The sequence below is a fragment of the Sceloporus occidentalis genome, unplaced genomic scaffold, assembly GCF_023333645.1.
Source record: "Sceloporus occidentalis isolate IW3139 unplaced genomic scaffold, rSceOcc1.0.p SCAF_4, whole genome shotgun sequence".
NCBI classification, from domain to species: domain Eukaryota; kingdom Metazoa; phylum Chordata; class Lepidosauria; order Squamata; family Phrynosomatidae; genus Sceloporus; species Sceloporus occidentalis.
This window is the reverse complement of record NW_028316984.1, coordinates 134,436,025-134,456,939: the sequence shown is the minus strand read 5'-3', so window position 1 is coordinate 134,456,939 and position 20,915 is coordinate 134,436,025. Positions and strand designations below refer to the sequence as shown.

At 42.0% G+C, this 20,915-nt stretch overlaps 2 protein-coding genes across 11 annotated transcripts in view; one reads left to right on the top strand and one right to left on the bottom strand.

The window, feature by feature from the left end:
- Positions 1 to 4,026, top strand: part of ARHGAP1 (Rho GTPase activating protein 1) — a 40,616-nt gene extending 36,590 nt beyond the window's left edge. For all 4 annotated transcript variants that reach the window (XM_089521557.1, XM_089521556.1, XM_089521558.1 and 1 more), the window contains one exon: positions 597 to 4,026. In XM_089521557.1, the coding sequence (XP_089377683.1) occupies positions 597 to 776 (180 nt within the window). In that variant the 3' untranslated portion in view covers positions 777 to 4,026. The remainder of the gene's footprint in view (positions 1 to 596) is intronic.
- Positions 4,027 to 15,007: 10,981 nt separating this feature from the next.
- Positions 15,008 to 20,915, bottom strand: part of ATG13 (autophagy related 13) — a 48,331-nt gene continuing 42,423 nt past the window's right edge. For all 7 annotated transcript variants that reach the window (XM_089521545.1, XM_089521550.1, XM_089521548.1 and 4 more), the window contains 2 exons: positions 19,135 to 19,263; positions 15,008 to 18,401 (listed from right to left, as the gene is read on the bottom strand). In XM_089521545.1, the coding sequence (XP_089377671.1) occupies positions 18,324 to 18,401; positions 19,135 to 19,263 (207 nt within the window). In that variant the 3' untranslated portion in view covers positions 15,008 to 18,323. The remainder of the gene's footprint in view (positions 18,402 to 19,134; positions 19,264 to 20,915) is intronic.

Genomic DNA, 20,915 nt, shown 5'->3' with positions numbered 1-20,915 from the left:
TCATTGGCAGTGCACATACAGATAGTAGATGCTACAGATGATCAGTGATGGAGTACAATGTCACTTTCATGCTTTCCTTACTGACTTCTTAGACTCACTGGCCACTGTTTCAGAACAGAGTGCTGGTTCTTTGGTCTGATTCATCTCATCTTTTAAGGACAGGGAGGACCCATGACTTGAGCAGGTTTCTTTCTAGAATATGTTATCAAGACCAAATTGTTTCATAATCTGCCTTCTTATGAATGTTCTGTTTGCAGTGAGACATGGATTTCTTTTTAAAAGCCTGCTTCACTTCATCCTGTACTAGAAGAGTTCTGACTTCTCCTAAGGCAGGGATTGGCCAAATATAGTCATAGAGACTAGTTCTGTATACACATACTTCAGAGTGAGTTCTCTTGTAATGAATTGGCCGTTATTCTAAGTAGACTTTGGATGGCTTTTACATTAATCTTAAAAGATTGGATCTTAAAAGATGAAATGGTGACCTTATGTATCTTGGGCTGAGTTTCCTGAAAATATAGCTGAAATCCTGGGACTAAATCTGTTTGTCTTTAAAGTGACAAGTCTCCTTTTCTTTCTCTCTCTCTCCCATGTAGGTCTCTGCTAACAGTGACATCAACAAGATGACCAATGCTAACCTAGCAGTAGTTTTTGGTCCAAACCTCTTGTGGGCCAAGGATGCAGCCATTACTCTCAAAGCCATCAATCCTATCAACACCTTCACTAAGTTCCTACTGGACAATGAGAGGCAGCTTTTCCAGAACCTGGAGGCTTGATCCAAAGTCTGTTGGGGCTACCGCACCTTTTGTGTCCACTGTGACCATCTCTTTTCCTCTCGTCCCCCTTTTTCTTTCTACCTTGTCTTGGAGCCGTGGCCGAGTCTGGGAAAACTCCAGATGATGAGCAAAGTGAAGGAGGGCTTTTCTGTGTGTATGAGGAAGAGTGAAGGGTTTGTGCATATGCATGATTAAGTGGGGGGTAGGAAGCAGGCCTCTCATCTCTAGATATCCTTGGCTCTTCTATCTGAGATGCTAGTAACCAGACTGCTCTTGAATACTACAGTGCCCTTCTCTTTCTAAGTTGTTTCCATGAAATGTCTCTCCTAGGACTCCAGCAGATGTCTCACCTACTGGTGCCTGTGTGGTCTAGTCTAATATAATTTGCTGCAGTGGCCCTGCCAGGGCAGATATTTCAATTCTTTTCCTCTGGCCCATGTTGCTTCTCCACATGTACCCAAATCATACAGTCCTGAGCATCCTTCTGTTAAAACCAAGTGACTGCAGTTGAGGAGAACCAGTCTTTGACTCTTGATGGAAAAATGAACTCAATGAGCTCAAAAATGAACTCAATGTCCTAGGGCCATAAGAGAAGATTGTACTGTTTCTGGGAATGCCCATTTTTCTTACTAGTACTTATATTGTTATTTGTACATTTCCAGGCATTCTGGCACTTGCTGTAGAATTTCCCTATCTTTATATAGTTGACCTCTGATATTATGGAGCTCACTTACTTCACTGTCTTTACCATTCTGCAGAAACCATCTCTGCCAGCAGAGTTTTTCTTTTAAACTGACCTTGCCAGTAAGCCCTTCTTTTATAATATGTTTAAGCTGGGGTTGTTTCCCTGCCCCCAAGTCTATATAGATTATACAGACGCTGTCTGCCCAGGTGGCATTATCTCCCCAAACTGCCGTAGCCCAGAATCAAGCTGCCAAAGTTACATTCCTGTTATTAAAGCACAGGCACTGCACACACTGGGAGGCATCTGTGTCCCTGGCTACAGCTGTCTATCCATTTGGAATGGAGCATTTTTCAACAAAAGGTTGACCTCTGAAGCCAAACCACAAGCAAGAACTACTCTGCCCTATATTCTGGTGTTTCTTGTGCCAATGTTTTGATGGGCATTAAGTTATTCACATTTCAGAACATCTGTCTTCATGTCCTTGTTGGGCTCATAGTTTTTCTAACATTTGCAGACTTGGTGTGTTTGATACATGGAGATATGGAGTATTGCTGTCACTTTCCTAAACTGAATAGACTTCATGTCGCTGTGTAGTATGGTTACGTTCTTGCCCATGTGAATTGTTCCTCTTTTCAGACCAGGATGCTGTGTCAGTCTGGACTTTGAACCAGGCTCAGCCATTATCACAGATTTTCTAAACCAGTTTTTTAAAAAATCGAATAGCAGTTCCCTGTCTGACATGAAGCCAACTTGCTTTTACATAAGATTTTAAGGGCACTTTTTCCATGATATATTGCTGTGAACTGTCTTTGTCTACAGGAAGTTTATAAACTGACCTGGTAAAATAGTAGGATTACTGTTCACAGAAAAAGTCAGCAATTATATTATGGTTATTTAGAACCAGGGGTTTCCATTACCACTTTAGATTATAGGGAGCACAGCAAGCAACTGTTTTGTAAATGCAAAATTGGCTCCTGTTTAAACCTGAATGAAAGCCTTTGCTGTGGTCTTAGTTGACAAATGAGTACCAACAAGTATGTGAAGATTATCATTAAATGTAGCTCCATATCCAGTGAATTGACTCTTCTCATTAGTATGACCGTTATTGGAATCCTTCCAATTTTTTTCAAAGATGATAAACCAAGTGGGACTACTTTGAAGTGATAAACCTGATAGTCCCACTTCAGTACTCTTACCTTCTGATGTGTTCTTCACAAAAGTTAGAATGGTTACATGAGGAATAGTCTGTTAATAAAGCTTCATTCTCCTCCCATTTTAAAATTCTATATGGCCCATTGTGGTGCTTTGCTGGTTGCTGCTGTCTGATATGTCCTTTGTGGTGGATCACTGGAAGCAACAATGTGCTGATTTCAAGCTGCAGCACTTCTAGTTTGCTTAGGAAAAGCAGCTATTCTCCATAGAAACACTAGTCACAAAAAAATAAAGGCCCTGATATATGAGGGCCTAGGGCTGCTGGTTCAGCCACAGCATTCTAAAACTTGAAAAATTCTGAAGCCAGGCAGGGAGTAAAGAATGTTTGGGTAAGGATTGCCCATTGATGAACAATTTCACTTTTTATAAATTCTGTCATACACTTAAGTATGATTTCCCCTTCCTGTCCCATTGCAGAAATCTGTTTCTAGGTACTGCACATAATGCACTCATAAACTCCTCAAAGTGAGCCACTGTAAATAGCTGTTACTTTTCTCACTTTGCTGGCGCTGCCAGGAAGTCTACAGCACATGATTACTTGTCCTATTCTCTCTCTCCCCACACAACTCATTTTATCCTTTCCACCCTGTGGAACTGCATATTGTGCTTGACTGTACTCTATTAATGATGTCTGGGTCTTTGCCAGGTAGCTTTGAATGACATTCCCTTTTACTATCTGATGGCTGCCTTGTCTGCTATTGGTATTAGTGTGATAGATATCCAAGCAGGCAATTCAGATTACTAGAGGACTGTCATGGGTCCAGCTATATCTTTTCCTTCTCTTATAGAAGCTGAAAGCTAGCTAGATTGCAGTGGCAAACGCATTCTGTCCTCCTGTGTCCCCAGTGGTACACCTGCTTGGTTCTCCCTTACTGCTTGCCTTCAGCATTAGATATTATTGACCACAGTGCTTCTCTGGATGGAGTACTTCCATCTCCGCCATACTCCTTGCTTGCCTGATAAAACCTATTGGTGTCCTTCAGAGCCCTCACCTCTACTAATTCTGTCTGTAATGAAGACAGGTTTTGAGTGATGCACCTGATGATGAGACCAAATGGATGCCTTAAGGCAACCTGTCACTTTGTTGACTCAGTAGAGGTCTTTCATGGCCAAATGGCCTCTGGTTGCTTGCTTGATCACTGGGGCCCTCATGCACAGTTTACAGCTTTGCTTTTTGTTGATGATATCCCCTGCATTTTTCATTCTCATGATTGATGTTTATTGGAAGCAGGGCTGGGGTTTTTACTGTGACATTATTTTACACACCCATGTTTATTTCCTTCTAATGGCACCAATCTTGTATTTCACAGTTTGCACTTTTTGTACTTCAATAAAAACCCAATGCCAATATAAGATCTTCATGTGTTTGTTCAATAACCAATCATCAAAAGAGGTTTGTTAGTAATAATAATAAAAGTTTATTTCTATCCCACTTTTCCAACTATTGATCAAAGCGGCAAACAGTACCATCCTTGTGATGCCTACTCGAGAGTACAATATGCATTATACAACTTAAAATTATATAATTATACTATCCTTGCATAATTGTGCTGTTCTTATAATTTTGTACATAATTTAGTACATTTAATCCTTTTGAAAGAAACGTTGGTCATTCTTAACCTCATTCCATTATCTTGGAATGGTATATTACTGCCCACTGCAGTAGGTTTTCATTACCCACCAGCTGATACATGCCTGCCATACCTTGTATCCCAGCTGTTCTATTCTGATATAATGTGCCTTCATAGCTACCTGTTAATGCAATATATTGTCATAGTAACAGAAGTTAGGTCAACTTTAAACTGGAATGGCAGTGATGACAAATTTATGCAACCTGGCTCTCACCAATTGATCTTCATCTGAGGCAGCAGAGTAATTACGTTCCTAAAATAGAGGCTGCAATGTGCCCAGCTTCTTTGGATATATATATGGCAGAAGAAGTTGGTTTCTGCAAGAAAACTACTTTGAGAGCAACATTTTGTAGTTGGTATGGGGAGGGAAGGAGAATGCTATGTCCTACCTGTACTGGGTAGGGAGAACATGACAAAAAAGGAACTAGGTCTAGATGAGCAGCAGCTACTTTTCCACTGCTGTAGCTCACATGGTCTATAATCCATCCTTGTTCCAGCCTTTCTGGATCCGGACTTAAAGCCAAATGTCACAGACATTAGTGCAGTTTGCACCATGTGGTCATACCACTTTTTGGAGTATAACTATAGTGGCTATGAAATTTGACCTTTTCCTAAGAAATCCAGTTAGTAGCTAGTTTAGAATGATACACCCTCTCTCACACACACAAATGTAAACCATGGCTAGTATGGGCCCCTGAGTAATGGTGTTTATATGCCATTCTGGAGATTTTTTTGGAGTAAGTACTTGCATGGGAAGACAAAACTTATGAAAACCAGAAACTTATGAACCCCAGATTTTGGAAAGTGAAGGCTACAGACTCAAAGCAATAGAAAATAACAAATCACCAGGGACAGGTAACATCCCAATAGAACTGCTACAATCCAGGGAGCCAGAATCGAGCTCAGTTCTAACTAAAATCTGTCAACGAATATGGAAACAAAGCTGTGACCCACAGACTGGAAGTGATCAATATATATTCTCATCCATAACAAAGGAGACACCAACTATTGAAGTAATTACAGAACCATCACGCTATTTCCCCATACAACCAACGTCATGCTCAAAATTCTGCAGTTGAGACTCATATACGGAGCATGAAATCCCAGAGGTACAAACTGGATGGCTTGTGCTGAGGAATGGGAGTGCCACAACATCTGATTGTCTTGGTGCATAGCCTGTGCTTAGGACAAAGAGGCTGCCACCAGAACACAATATGGAGAAACAGGATGGTTCTAAATCAGCAAAAGGGTCAGGCAAGGCTGCATACTATCACCCTATTTACTTAATCTGTTTGCAGAAAATACTGTATGCAGAGCAGCATAGATTCAGAGGCAGGAGGAATGAAGATAGGAACGAACATTAACAATCTAAGATACACAGATGCTTCAGTACTGCTAGCAGAAACAAACAAAAATCTGGAACAATTACTGAAGAAGGCCAAGGTGGAAAATGCCAAGGTTGGGTTAATTCTGAATGTTTAAAAATAAATAAATAATAATGACCCTGGAAGATCTACAAGAATTCACCCTAAACAATGAGACAAATGTAATAGTTAAAGACATCGTTCCCATACCTTGGTTGATCAGAACAGAGACTGCAGCCAAGAAATCAGAAGAAATCTACGACTGGGAAGGGCAGCTATAAAAGAAATGAACAGGATCATAAAGTGTAAAGACATAACTGAGCACTAAAGTGAGGATAGTCCAAGCCATTGTATTCCCATCATCATATATAGATGTGAGAGCTAACAGTGAAAAAAGCTGACAGTAAGAAAATCAACTCATCTGAGATGTGGTGCTGGAGAAGAGTGTTGAGGATACCATGGATGGCCAAGAAGATAAATGGGTCCTAGAACAGATCGAGCCCAAAGTATCTCTGGAAGCCAGGATGACTAAACTGATGCTGTAATACTGTACTTTGGCCACATCACGAGGAAAAATGACTAATTGGAAAAGACAATGATGCTAGGAAAAGTGTAAGGCAGTAAAAAGAAAGAAAGACCATGTGCCAGATGGTTAGACTTATCAGGGAGGACACAGCCCTGGGCCTGTAGGACTTATGCAGAGAGGCTGAGAACAACTTGGATGGGAGATTGCCAATGAATACCAGGTGCTGTAGGCTACATTTCAGAGAAAGAAATTGGCAAAACCACCTCTGAGGTATTCCTTGTCTAAGAAAACCTTAAGAAATTCTGGAAGTCTCCTCCATAAGTCAACAGGTGAATTCAAAGCTTGTATGCACAAACACAATTAGTATACATCATGAGACTACAGGTGTACCTCAGTTAATGTTGTAGATGTGTTCCTGGGTTTTACTTCTTTAGTAGAAATGCGTATACCAGAGGTAGAAAAAACATGGAAAGAATAGGGATAGGTTCCTACACCATAAAAAAAAAGAACAGTTCAACATGTTTGAGCAAACCTTTTTTTTTTATAAAAACATTATGAACACGGGAAACGAAACAACCAGATCAAGTAAGCCTTACATGAGTAAACAACATTTTGAATGCTACTTTGAATGCATCTGAGGAAATAGACTTAAGTCTACGAAAGCTCATGCTGCCAATTTCTTTCTTAGTCTCAAAAGTGCTACAAGATCTCTCTGAATGTTAATGACTGGAAAGCTTATTCTAAAATGCATCTCAGTATCGTGTTTCCTCTTTCAGCAGCCTTCATTTTGGTAAGGAAACTAAGGTTTTTCAACATGCCATGGCAAATGGTGAAGCAGACTGATATGCTTTACCCTTTCCTTTCTGTTTTGCTCTTCACACATGCTTGGTAAGTGATTCTGGGGTCAGCAGTTTACCTTGTGCATAAACATACACTATCACAGTAGAATCACCTAGAATAGAATCCCTCCAGCTTTATTGTAATGTTTACTGCAGACATGCTGCTACAGTCCACCACTGAAAGCATGTCTTCTCTGACCCTCCTTCACCATCCTCCCAGTGCCAATGCTGAAGAAAACAAAACGAAATGAAAAAAAAACCAAAAACAACCATGGCGCCAGCTAGATGGGGGCCGCCCCTGGACTGGGCTTTATTAACTGAGGTAGGCTCAGTTATTTTTATTTGATTATTGTTTAAGACTCTAAATGGATTGGGACTTCAATACATGATGGAATGGCTCCCTGTATATGGTTGCTTGAGTTCAGATCTGCTGGAGGGGCCTTCAGATGTCTCACTGGTGAGGCTATACGTTGCAAGAATGTGGGAGAGGGCTGTCTTTGCTGTGGTGTCCTAGTTTAGAATACTCTTTCCTTAGAGACCTGACCAGAACCAACTCGAGTGTCATTCTTTGTATGCTGTGAAGGAGACATTCTAGATTGGGTTATCTCCTGTTGCTGCCCAGGTGAAGCAAGGGTCATTTGATAGGAAGAGATGACTAGCATAGGAGTTTATCACACTAGGGAGATCCTGAAGAAAAACAGGATTTAAACTAGATATAAATTTTTAAAAATGCAAATGCCCAAAGTTTATCAGATGATGTCACTGTTAAAGTGAAACAACGCGAAGTTAAACTGAATGTAAAGCAGAGAGAACCGTCAGCTTTTACTTTTGGAACTTCCCAAAAGTAAAAAGCTGCTAGTTTTCTCCGCTTTACGTTCAGTTTAACTTCGCGTTATTCCACTTTGGGGGTCATTTGGTGTGATAAACATCCTGCATTTGTAAATTTTCTTTAAATCTAAAATCTCTTTTAAATCCCATTTTTCTTTGGGATCACCATAGTATGATAAATTCCATAGGCTCCTAACTCCTTTTCCAGATTTCCCCCTTGTTCTTTTCCCAGATGAATTGCTATTTTGCTCTGTCTGCTACATGTATTTTTCCTAATCTTCTTAACTTTGTTAATTTTTTTTAAAAAAATCCTTACCATCTTGAGCCTTCTTTTCATTTTCCTATTTTACCCATTTTACTATCCTTCTCAGTCTTTCTCTCTGCCCCCTTCTTCACCTCACTCTTGGTTCCTACTGCCTCCCCTGGGAGCTGTCCATATCTGTGTAACCAAAACCACCACCCCAACACCATATTTTAAAATAATTTTTAATTCAGATTTTAGGGGTGCTACCCTGACTTGGGGGATGTAGGGGCAGCTCCCCAAGCACAGTTGTGTAAACTTTGACCCAGATTTCCTGCCAGTGGGTGAACATGTTGACCCACTTCCACCCAACCTGGATCCTCAATACTGGCCCCAAACAGATGGGCCAAAATGCCACCTTCAGACCAATCCAGGGTCATGGTGTTCAAATGATGCATATCATTGGATGCTTTTGAAGCTGCACTGTGGCCACTTAAGACGGCCCAAACCCGACCTCAAAAGGAGGACAAAATAGCACTCCTTGCTGTCTGTCCATTGCGGATTGTGGTCGCTGCAGTCCCACACTGCTCAGGGCACACTCACAGCTGGAGTGGCCAGAGGATGCTGCAAGCCGCCTGTCTGCTTGAGGCCATTGTTGAGCATTGCTACTTTCTGCAGTTTGACCACCATCCTAAGAGCAAGTTTCTCCCTTCTCCAGTCTCCAGTCCCCCCAAGAAGAGTCTGCTGATCAGCCTAGCTATTCAGAAATTTCTACCGATACTGACAAATCTGTTCCACCCAAGTAACTCTTTCTGGGGCTCTGTTCAATTTTCTTCCTAATACCCAAGGGTGAAAGTATTTTCAGTCCTTGCTGAATGTCAAATATATCAAGTGATGCATCCAGTACAGTTGAGTCAGGATGGAATATGTTAAAACCAGCCAAGAGGTTGATCACTAGGAGAGTCCCTCTTCTCTTATCAGTCTCCCAGAAGCTGACCCTCCCTGCCCTTATCTATCACAATCACAAGAAGTTCCTATGTTTTCATTACAGCTCCTTGTGCTGTAGAGGAAGCTGCTGAAGTGACTGGCTATCACAAAATCACCATGCCTAATAGGTGGACTAAAGACATTAGATGTGCAGAAGAAAAGCATTTGATGGATCTTGTGGGTTTTTTGTGTTGATCAGATGGATGATGTGTATGGAAGGGATAAGGATTAATTGACTAAAGTTTACTATACCAATCATGGATGGCTAGGCACTGGAAAATGACAGAAAAGTCCTTCCTGGCTGGATGTTGGGATGGAGAATTAATTAATGGGTCATCCAAATAAGGATAAACATGGATGCCCCAGAACCTGAGGGAGCCTAATACAGGGATCATTAGTTAATACATTGCTACCCAGGTTCCCTATTCCTCTCTCCACTGGTAGAGGCTCAGGATGCTGACCACCAAGTTTTCAGCATGTCTTTCCTCACATTCTGTTAATCTTCAGACTTCTCTGCAAAATTAGACCTCAGTGTGCAGAGATGGTGTTCATAATCCCTTTCTGGCTCTGTAGGTGATGGTTTTCCAAGGTTCTGGAACTCTTCCTCCAGGGCCCATGTTTCCTTCATCAGATTCCCCCACCTCCTATCTCAAGGGTGAATCTTTTACCCACATCCACCTGTGTACATCTGGCCACCTGGAGACTATGCTGAACTTCTGCCTAAACCTAAGCTATTTGTTTGAAGTGGTAGCTGCTGTCAGACTCCTGACAATCTTGCATTCTCAGAATATATGAAACCACTTTGAAGCCCTTTACTCACTGGTGCCAAATAAAGGTTGCTAATCACTCTAAAGCTGAAGGGAATAATAATAATAATAATAATATGTTTTATTTATAGACCGCTATTCCGCGATGATCATAGCGGTGTACAGTAAAATCGTAAAAAATACAAAATAGAGTTAAAGGAGGGAGAAGTCTCATCCTTCAGGCAGTCCAAGATGTTGCTGGTCTGCCTGATGGCTCCCTCTGAGGCCGAGATGACAGTTGAGGAGGGAGGGGCCTCTTCCTTCAGGCAGTCCCTGATGTTGCTGGTCTGCCTGATGGCTCCCTCTGAGGCCGAGATGACAGTTGAGGAGGGAGGGGCCTCTTCCTTCAGGCAGTCCCTGATGTTGCTGGTCTGCCTGATGGCTCCCTCTGAGGCCGAGATGACAGTTGAGGAGGGAGGGGCCTCTTCCTTCAGGCAGTCCAAGATGTTGCTGGTCTGCCTGATGGCTCCCTCTGAGGCCGAGATGACAGTTGAGGAGGGAGGGGCCTCTTCCTTCAGGCAGTCCAAGATGTTGCTGGGTCTGCCTGATGGCTCCCTCTGAGGCTGAGATGACAGTTGAGGAGGGAGGGGCCTCTTCCTTCAGGCAGTCCCTAATGTTGCTGGGTCTGCCTGATGGCTCCCTCTGAGGCCGAGATGACAGTTGAGGAGGGAGGGGCCTCTTCCTTCAGGCAGTCCCTGATGTTGCTGGGTCTGCCTGATGGCTCCCTCTGAGGCCGAGATGACAGTTGAGGAGGGAGGGGCCTCTTCCTTCAGGCAGTCCAAGATGTTGCTGGTCTGCCTGATGGCTCCCTCTGAGGCCGAGATGACAGTTGAGGAGGGAGGGGCCTCTTCCTTCAGGCAGTCCCTGATGTTGCTGGGTCTGCCTGATGGCTCCCTCTGAGGCCGAGATGACAGTTGAGGAGGGAGGGGCCTCTTCCTTCAGGCAGTCCCTGATGTTGCTGGGTCTGCCTGATGGCTCCCTCTGAGGCCGAGATGACAGTTGAGGAGGGAGGGGCCTCTTCCTTCAGGCAGTCCAAGATGTTGCTGGTCTGCCTGATGGCTCCCTCTGAGGCCGAGATGACAGTTGAGGAGGGAGGGGCCTCTTCCTTCAGGCAGTCCCTGATGTTGCTGGGTCTGCCTGATGGCTCCCTCTGAGGCCGAGATGACAGTTGAGGAGGGAGGGGCCTCTTCCTTCAGGCAGTCCCTGATGTTGCTGGGTCTGCCTGATGGCTCCCTCTGAGGCCGAGATGACAGTTGAGGAGGGAGGGGCCTCTTCCTTCAGGCAGTCCAAGATGTTGCTGGTCTGCCTGATGGCTCCCTCTGAGGCCGAGATGACAGTTGAGGAGGGAGGGGCCTCTTCCTTCAGGCAGTCCCTGATGTTGCTGGGTCTGCCTGATGGCTCCCTCTGAGGCCAAGATGACAGTTGAGGAGGGAGGGGCCTCTTCCTTCAGACAGTCCCTGATGTTGCTGGGTCTGCCTGATGGCTCCCTCTGAGGCCGAGATGACAGTTGAGGAGGGAGGGGCCTCTTCCTTCAGACAGTCCCTGATGTTGCTGGGTCTGCCTGATGGCTCCCTCTGAGGCCGAGATGACAGTTGAGGAGGGAGGGGCCTCTTCCTTCAGGCAGTCCCTGATGTTGCTGGGTCTGCCTGATGGCTCCCTCTGAGGCCGAGATGACAGTTGAGGAGGGAGGGCCTCTTCCTTCAGGCAGTCCAAGATGTTGCTGGTCTGCCTGATCTCTCCCAAAAATTTATGCATGGTCCAGAAGGAAGGATCTTTTAAGAACTTTTACAGGCTGGTTTCAACAACAGCTTCAAACAAAACACTCTCTGACACCAAACTTCTATGTTTCTTTTCATTTGAATGCCTTCTTCCCATCAACACATCATTTCTCAGAGCAGCTTTTCTCTTATCTCCTCTAGTTGTTCCTCTCTTCCCTACTTGGAATCTCCACATGGTTCTTAAAGCACTTACCAAATCCTCTCTTTGAACCCATCCATTCTGTCTCTCTCAGTTTGTTCTCTTGTTCTATATTCTTAGTAGCCATAACTTCTTCTAGAGATGGACTCAGGTGAAGCTGACAGGGGGCTAGGAGTGGTCTCTGGCCATTCCAGCCCCCATTGGTCTCCAATTGGCCTGAGACTGTGGTGACCAGATGGCCTGTTCCCAAAGTGGGCTGCTGCCACGGTCCCAAGCAAACCACCAGCAGGAGTGGGGTTTTTTTACCGTTTCTTTTGCCAGTGGCTTTGGGCTGCCTTAGACCACCTCTGAGCAGCTTCCAGCCACTTTAGTGACGTATGTCGCCTGCACACCATGCCCCTGAAGTGTCCAGAAGCCACTCTATTTGGCCCGTCTATTCAGGCCTGTCAGCCTGATGGCACCTGTGTTGCTTCTCTGTTTTTCATCATTTTCTTCTAGTATCATGTCTTCTTTCAGCCCTCATCCTTCTCACCCTTCTGAGTGATTTTAGCATAACCTTGACTTTAGGAGCCTTTGTTTCATTCCTTCAGACACTTAGTGGACTGATGTATTTCATTTCTCCAACTCCCTGGGAAGAAAGGTCATGTACATCACTTTAGTCCAATTGCTTAAGGCTTACATTTTCATGGTGTAGAAATCTTTGGGCCTTCCAATACCATTGGCTGTCACTGCTTATTCAACTAGGATGGCAGCCAGCACTGTAGCCTTCTATAATGCTTCCTTGGGGGAAATTTGTAGGCCAGCAGCCTGGTCAAATCTTTCTACTTTCACCAAATACTACAAATTGGAAAAATGTGTGTCCCCTGAAAAGTCTTTGGCAGGCATTTTCTTCAGCAGCCAGTATCCCACGCTATTTCTGCAGTAGCTTGGGTATATCCCAATGCAGAATATAGTGCATGCGGCATACAGGGAATGGCACATTGCATAATTATCATGAAAGTACATTCTTGCATGCAGGAAGAGACATCTATTGTGCCCTCATGAGGCAGTCTGTCTCTTCAGATAGTCCTGTTTGTGGCAGCTCTCTCTGTTTCTTTTGCTCCATATCCCTCTTTCCAACCTCACTATGGAAAAAACTGGGGGAGTATTTAGAATCCTGTACTATAATCAGGGATGTAGCCAAGGGGGGGGGTCTTGGGGTCTGGACCCCCCCCCTTCCATTAGAAAAATGAATGTTGTGTGCTGCTGCGCCGCCGCAGCCAAGCCCCATTATAATGGTAGCACTTAGTCTGGACCCCCCCTTCCTAAAATCCTAGCTACGTCTCTGCTATAATTCTCTCTTCCTATCATGATCCTGGTCTGGCCTGGTTCCTAACCGGAGACAAGCCTGCTGTTTATATAGTCTTCAAGTTGCCCACACCAAGGAAGCAAATCAGCATATGACACCAAATTAGGAGGAATAGTTAATACTCCAGAGGGCAGGATTAAAATTCAAAACGACCTGAATAGACTAGAAAGCTGGGTCAAAGCTAACAAAATGAAACTCAACAGGGGGAAATGTAAAGTACTGCACTTCGGGCAGAAAAATGAAATGCAGAGATATAGGGTGGTGGACATCTGGCTGAATGAGACTACATGTGAAAGAGATCTGGGAGTCCAAGTAGACCATAAATTGAACATGAGTCAACAGTGTGATGCAGCAACTAAAAAGGCCAATGCAATTTTAGGCTGCATCAATAAAAGTATAGTGTCTAGATCAAGAGAAGTTATAGTGCCACACTATTCTGCTTTGGTCAGGCCCCACCTGTAATATTGTTTCCAGTTCTGGGCACCACAATTCAAAAAGGACATTGAAAAACTGGACCGTGTCCAAAGAAGGGCGACTAAAATGGTGAAATAATTGGAAATAGTGAATTGATCATTTCTCCCATAGTGCACTGATTTTCCATATTGCACTGGTTGTCTTACTGTTGTGCATGAAGACCCTGGAGAAATAACAGAAGGAATGTATTATTTTATTAACCAGAGGAACTGGAAAACCAACTGAAGGTACATTAAAGTAGTTTAACAAGAACTGGTTTTCAAATAACTTAAGCAGTGGCCCTGCATCTTATGATTACTGCAATAAAATGCTTGCTTTTTTAAAACTGCAGGAGAGTGTTGGTTACTAAAGAAGAGTGGGACCACTGGAGCATATTTTTGTGAAGATAACAAAATGGCTCCACTGCATTTCCATATTGTCTGATCTATCATAAGAACCTTACTATAAATTTAATATATTTAAAAGATAAATTCTTGTATCCACATAATTTTTTGAATGTTTGTTTTGTGCTATTTTAAAAGTATTTGTCCTTTTTGATGTATCTTGAATAAACAGTAGCAAATCTACTCTTATCCCAAGCCTCAATCTGGGTTACCCTTCTACCATTACTGTATTAGTAAAGTATGATAGTGAATTAATTCATACTTCTTCAACTGGCTCCAGCAATGCTACTCCCTGATCATCAGTGTAGTTCACAGCATCACATTTTATAAGAACCCTATAGTGTCAGAACAGTAACTTGTGGGCAACTTCAGCCTTCCCCAGGAAGATAAGGAGTGGAATTAATGGGTGTGTCCTCTCTAGTTATTATTATGGATGTGTAAAAGAATCCTAGCAAATTGCTTCTATCTTTTGAACATTTTTTGTATTTCTGTGTGTATACAATTCAGAACACTTACTGCCATCTCATGGTTTGTTGTTGTTGTTGTTGTTGTATGCCTTCAAGTTGTTTCTGACTTATGGCGATCCTAAGACAACTCTATTATAGGGGTTTCTTGGCAAGTTTCTTCAGAGGGGAAGAAACTATTTCACCTTGATAAAAGTTTGCCATCCTCTCAGGCTGAGTGTGACTTGCGCAAGGTCAACTAGAGGGTTTCCATGGCTCAGTTGGGATTCAAACCATGGTCTCCCAGTGCCCTAGTCTAATGCTCAAACCATTACAGCATACTAGTGTCTTTAGTTAAAATGAAAAACCTCCACTGAACACAGTGGTATATACCTCTGAATCAACACACTTCAGATTGTGCTGTGATATGCAGCCGCAGTAGAAAAGCTATTCATTTTCTAATAGGTGCACCACTGGTTCTGCTAAGCCTGATTTTTCAGACAGAAACACTAATTACACAAGTATAGACAAACTATGTGACAGCTGATTTAAGAGTAACATACATAAAAGTTTTATTGTAAATTATATTAATACATGTTGAAGTACTCTGAAAACTATTTCCAAAGAAATGTAATTTAGGATCTTTCCCCTTCAACATAAGCATTTTAATTATAGTACAGAACAAGGTTAAGTAAGTGGTCAGTATTTTTCTTTGAAATTCTGCAAAAACTGGATCCTTCCTTGAGCAGGTTTGATTTCAGCTAGTAAATTAATGTGTTGATAAGGCAGAACTAAGGAGCAATTTACTTTTAGAATAAGCAAGGTGTCAGTGTTCCAAAAACCACACAGAATGTCGTTCATTATTCTTAGAAAACCCAGCCGCTCTGTACATTCGCTATCCCTTGACAACTATTACCAGCAGAAGCAGTCTACTATGGCAGTTCCCTTCAGAGATACAGTTGTGACTTTTAATCTAAAACTGCACAAGCAATCTTTGTGCTTGCCCTCCTTCAACCATCACAGTATAAAAATGAGGATCAAGGAAAGGATCACTGTGATAGGAAAGATCCTGAGTAGGAAGATGCACAAAATACTTAAGTATAAACTTGGAAGCATCCAATGGAATCTACTGAAGAAGCTGGAGACATGTCTCAAAATGCTCAAAAGATGGTCATTCTATTAGTGTAAAAACGACAAGAACAAAAAGCTCAGTACGTTTCAGTTTGTGTGTACTCTTATGGTCTTCCACATGGACTATTAGAAACAAAGTTCAGAAATCTCTGGATCAGGAATTCTCAAATCATTTACTAGACAAGTAAAAACATAGAGCAAAGGCTGAAGGTTATTCTAAATAGCCTCACATGAAGGCCTCATGAATATATACAGTACAGACAAAATACATCAGACTAATAAAACAACTATGTTTTAAGTATCCTGAGATGTATCTACAGTTTCTTTTGGGGAGCACAAAATACATACCAGCAACCTATTAAGCTCAACATAGTTGGCAGGAAAAATTCAATTTGATCATCACAGCATGAACAATTTAACTGCAAGCAGTTAACATACCTGAACACTGCCAAATGTTTTTTGATTTTCCTAAACAGGTTCTTCTGGTGTTTATGCTTTAAAACCAACCTGTTTAGACAAGGAAGACTGGCTCTATATCAAGATTATCACTCGTCTTGGACACTTCATTGGAAACACAAGGAATACAATGTAGTGTACATGTGTTCATATTCCAGGCTGGCAGGAAGGATAAAAGCTTTAGCCTGAGAGCTAAGGCCCTAAATTATGCACACATTGTGACTAAGAATTGTAATATTTCTCTCCTGCAGATTCTGAGATGCCTTTCGGGCTGTTTTGATGTAGATATCATTCGTGGCAAGAGATAACTACATCAGAGCAATTTAAGTCAGAAACTGGATTTAAGTGTGTTTTTCATGATCAATGACATGTAATGATATTGCTTGCTATTTAATTTGAATAAAAATCTTAAATGTCACTTTCAAGTCTGTATCAATAAGCCTCTCACAATTTGAGTAAATAATGCAAAACAAATTTGCTAGAAGGCAAGAAATTGAGCCTTCAGCTGTTTTCTATGAAACAGCAAGGATTAAAAAGCTCCAGAGGCTACATGGTTAGACAAGGTTGAAGAATGGCGCACTGCACTTTGTGGAATTAACATCTATTTTAATCAGGAAGCCACCGAAGTCCTTCAAATGTAAAAAGGCCTACAGTTATTAAGAAATAACATCTAAGATAGCAGGCAATAGTAGAGGAGGGATAAATGGGTTTCTTCAGCATTTTACAGTGCAACTCTTAGCATATATACTCAGAAGTAAACTTCTGTGTTTAATGAGACTTACTTCCAAAGGATTTTGTACAGGACTGCAGCCTTAGCCTGATTTAAAATAGCAAAAAGGAGTTGTGCCCAGAGTCCAGCTTATCCCTGAGCTTGTGCATATACTGCTTCATCTCTTCCTTTCCTCATACTTGATGAAGGATGCAGAACAGATAACAAGATACAGCAATGCCAGCCAACCACACTGCTTAATGGCTAGCTCACTACAAAAATAAACCTCTAGCCAAATCAAAACCCAACTACCACAAATCTCTTTAAAATGTGCTTCTTTGAATAAGCTATTTTCTAATTGTAGATCACACTGAGCTTATTTTACTAGACTGTCAAAACCCAGCTTTTAAAAAACTTCCTGGAAATTCACTGACATCCATGGACTCTTAACAGGGCAGAATGGAAATCAAATCAGCTCCCAAGAGAGAGGATTTTCCCAGAATATTCATGTCTGTTTCTGAAAATAGTTGTTATGGTATACTCTGTGGAGTGGGGGGGGGGGGGTTGGAGAGGGAGAGAAAAGGATTGTTTGGTACAGGACTCTTATACAAGGACAGGGCAGCCAATATGACTGCATGACAAAGTGAAAACATCACATACATTTTTTTCTTTAAATATAGGTTTCCTTTAGAGTAATAAATATTTTTCTTATTTATCTTATTATAGAGCAGCAACATCTGAGAGGGAATCAAGAAAAGAACTTTGGACTAAAGATCCCTAATTAAATAACCCTAGAGAATTAGGATTCCTAACTCATTATTTACAACTTCTTACTGAAATCATCTCCAAACGCCACACATTTTGTCTGTGCCCTTGGGGAGGTATTATATTGACATACACTTGTGTTGGCAGGTAATATACAGAAAGCATTTCTTTCTGTTTTTGTGGATTGCTTTCCAACCGTACATCACACTGGTCCATCACTTACTGCTTCCGACATACATGTATGCAAAATTGTATTTGCCTTGTTTAGAGCACTAAAGGTAAACATTTGTTCCTTGCCCTAATGCCTTAATTGTACTCGTTGAAGACAGGCTGATTCTGCTAAGCTGGTGTTTGAACCCATTCTAGCAGAATCTGTCCAATCCTCAAGATAGTTAGGTTCAGTCAGAGTATATTCTGCCTGGTGGTAATGCAATGCAAGTGAAAAGAATGCCCTTTAGAAAGCAGATCTTATAACCTAGTTGATGCAGGAAGCAGCTCTGGAACATCTTGAATCAGACCAGAGAATGGAAATAAGGGCCTTGATCTTCTTTTCCTAATGCATTGTTTTACGTACTGTATAAACTTGAAACTGAGAGGAAAGAAATCCATCCCCATCCCAAGGTCAAGTTCAAAGACATATAATTGTTTCTCCATCTGATGGATCAAAGCAATCAGTGCCTAGTAAATGGGCTGACAGGGCATCACAAGACATTGAGAGAAGAAGGAGGCACAATTTATGGGCTTCCTTTTCTAAGGTGTCCAAGAGGATGTTTGGTGCTGTTGTTGTAGAAGAGGCTCAACTTTACTGTAAAGTCTCTACAAAGGCATCAAATTCTTTGACATTTTTCTCATGGACTGCCAGTTTCTCTGGAAGTGAGTCCTGTGAAGAGAAGCAAACAATTTTTTTTTAAAACGAACAGCTACATCAGTCAGATCTGAAAGCAGCTTTGAATAAACAGATGGATTCAGTGCACTGTTTTTATCTAATTTGTGCAATACTCAACATTCAGATCTCTCAACCCATCTCCACAACTCTCTCATGAGCAAAATGCTCTAGCCAGAAACTATCATTGGGCCAAGGTTTGTTCTACAGGCAGGGAGTACAATAGTGAATGAAAAAGAGAAAAGGAGCAACATGTGCATATGAATTATGGAATTTCTTGGAAGAGCTACAGCACACAACTGCAAAGAAAAGGATACTGTCACTTGATAATATGTTTTTTTAAAATCTAGATTACTGCAGGTATTACTATGAACCCTATTCTGATGCTGACATAACTTTTGACTCTTTTTTCACTTGACTGAAATCTAACATTAAAGTGGTTGTAGTTAGACAGATTTTTGCATTGTTACTGAGAAGCAACACAAGTTAGCAATTACAAGATCTGTTTCATCTGTTTTCATACCACCCATACAAAATGAGATTTGAACTGAAAGCTTCCTGGTTCAAAGCTCAATCTGTCCATGATACTACCACAGTTCTCTAACATACACCATAGTAGCTACAGTATTTTAATATGCCCTCTTAAATAAGGCTTGTTCAGGTAAGGTGTGGATAGATGCATGGTAAGAATCAGTGCCCCCCTACATGCTGAAAATCCATTTTCACATACCAGATCTTCTGCCATGGATTGAGCCCCAATATCAATGGAAAGGCTGCTGAGCTGAGGAGGATTCTGAAACTCACGATAAAATGTCCCCAAGTCCATTGGGAGGATGTCATCTTTAGAAAATGCTGGTTTCTAGCATTAAGATACAGACAACAGTCACCTCAACATAGGTGAGGCTGTGCAACATTTTTGAACAATTGTCATCACTATGTGTTACACAGTCCTGCTCTGATGATAGGTAGTATAGAAATGCTTTAAATAAAAGGAAACAAACAAACCACCAGTCATTGGAGAAATATATTATCCATTAGCAACACCTGTCATAGTTTGATCTGGTGATCCCATAATATGCAGCATATAAGTGAACATAAAAGTTTAATTTTTGTCTCATCAGATCTGGTACTCTGGGTACTTTCTGAAGTGTATGCACATTGTTGTTGCAGAGCACTTTTTAGATACAGCTCTTTGCTTATGTCATACTGACACTTGAGTGATCACTGCTTGAAATTAATTTGGAGTGACAGTCTGTGAAAGATCAAATTTTCAGGCAGAAGGCTAAACACAAAGGCCTTTGAGTTATAATACTATTATCACAACAGTTTCTGATCCCTTAAAAGTCTTGTTGCTCTTGAGTACCTGATGTTTTCTAGTGCCATGAAAGAGGCCCAGTCTTTCTGTCTTTTTTTGGGCTATGTCAGTACATTTCAGGGTTTTTTTTTAAAAGGAATATTTATAGAATCATAGAATCATAGAATCGTAGAGTTGGAAGAGACCACTAGGGCCATCCAGTCCAACCCCCTGCCATGCAGGAAATCCATATCAAAGCATCCCTGACAGATGGCCATCCAGCCTCTGTTTAAAGACCTCCAAGGAAGGAGACTCTATCACCTTCCGAGGAAGTGCATTCCACTGTCGAACAGCCCTTACTGTCAGGAAGTTCCTCCTAACGTTCAGGTGGAATCTCTTTTCCTGTAGCTTGCATCCACTGTTCCGGGTCCTGTTCTCTGGAGCAGCAGAAAACAAGCTTGCTCCCTCCTCAATATGACATCCTTTCAAATATTTAAACAGGGCTATCATATCACCTCTTAACCTTCTTTTCTCCAGGCTAAACATCCCCAGCTCCCTAAGTCGTTCCTCACAGGGCATGGTTTCCAGACCCTTCACCATTTTTGTCGCCCTCCTTTGGACACGCTCCAGTTTCTCAATGTCCTTTCTGAATTGTGGCGCCCAGAACTGGACACAATATTCTAGGTGGGGCCTGACCAGAGCAGAATACAGTGGCACTATTACTTCTCTTGATCTAGACACTATACTTCTATTGATGCAGCCTAAAATAGCATTGGCCTTTTTAGCTGCCGCGTCACACTGTTCACTCATGTTCAACTTGTGGTCTACTTGGACTCCTAGATCCCTTTCACACGTAGTTTCATTCAGCCAGGTGTCACCCATCCTATATCTGTGCATTTTATTTTTCCGCCCTAAGTGCAATACCTTACATTTCTCTGTGTTGAATTTCATTTTGTTAGCTTTGGCCCAGCTTTCTAGTCTATTCAGGTCATTTTGAATCTTGATCCTGTACTCTGGGGTATTAGCTATTCCCCCTAATTTGGTGTCATCTGCAAATTTGATAAGTATGCTCCCAATTCTGTCATCTAGGTCATTGATAAAGATGTTGAATAGCACTGGGCCCAGGACAGAGCCCTGTGGGACCCCACTGGTCACTTCTCTCCTGGATGAAAAGGAGCCATTGTTGAGCACCCTTTGGGTTCGGCCGGTCAACCAAT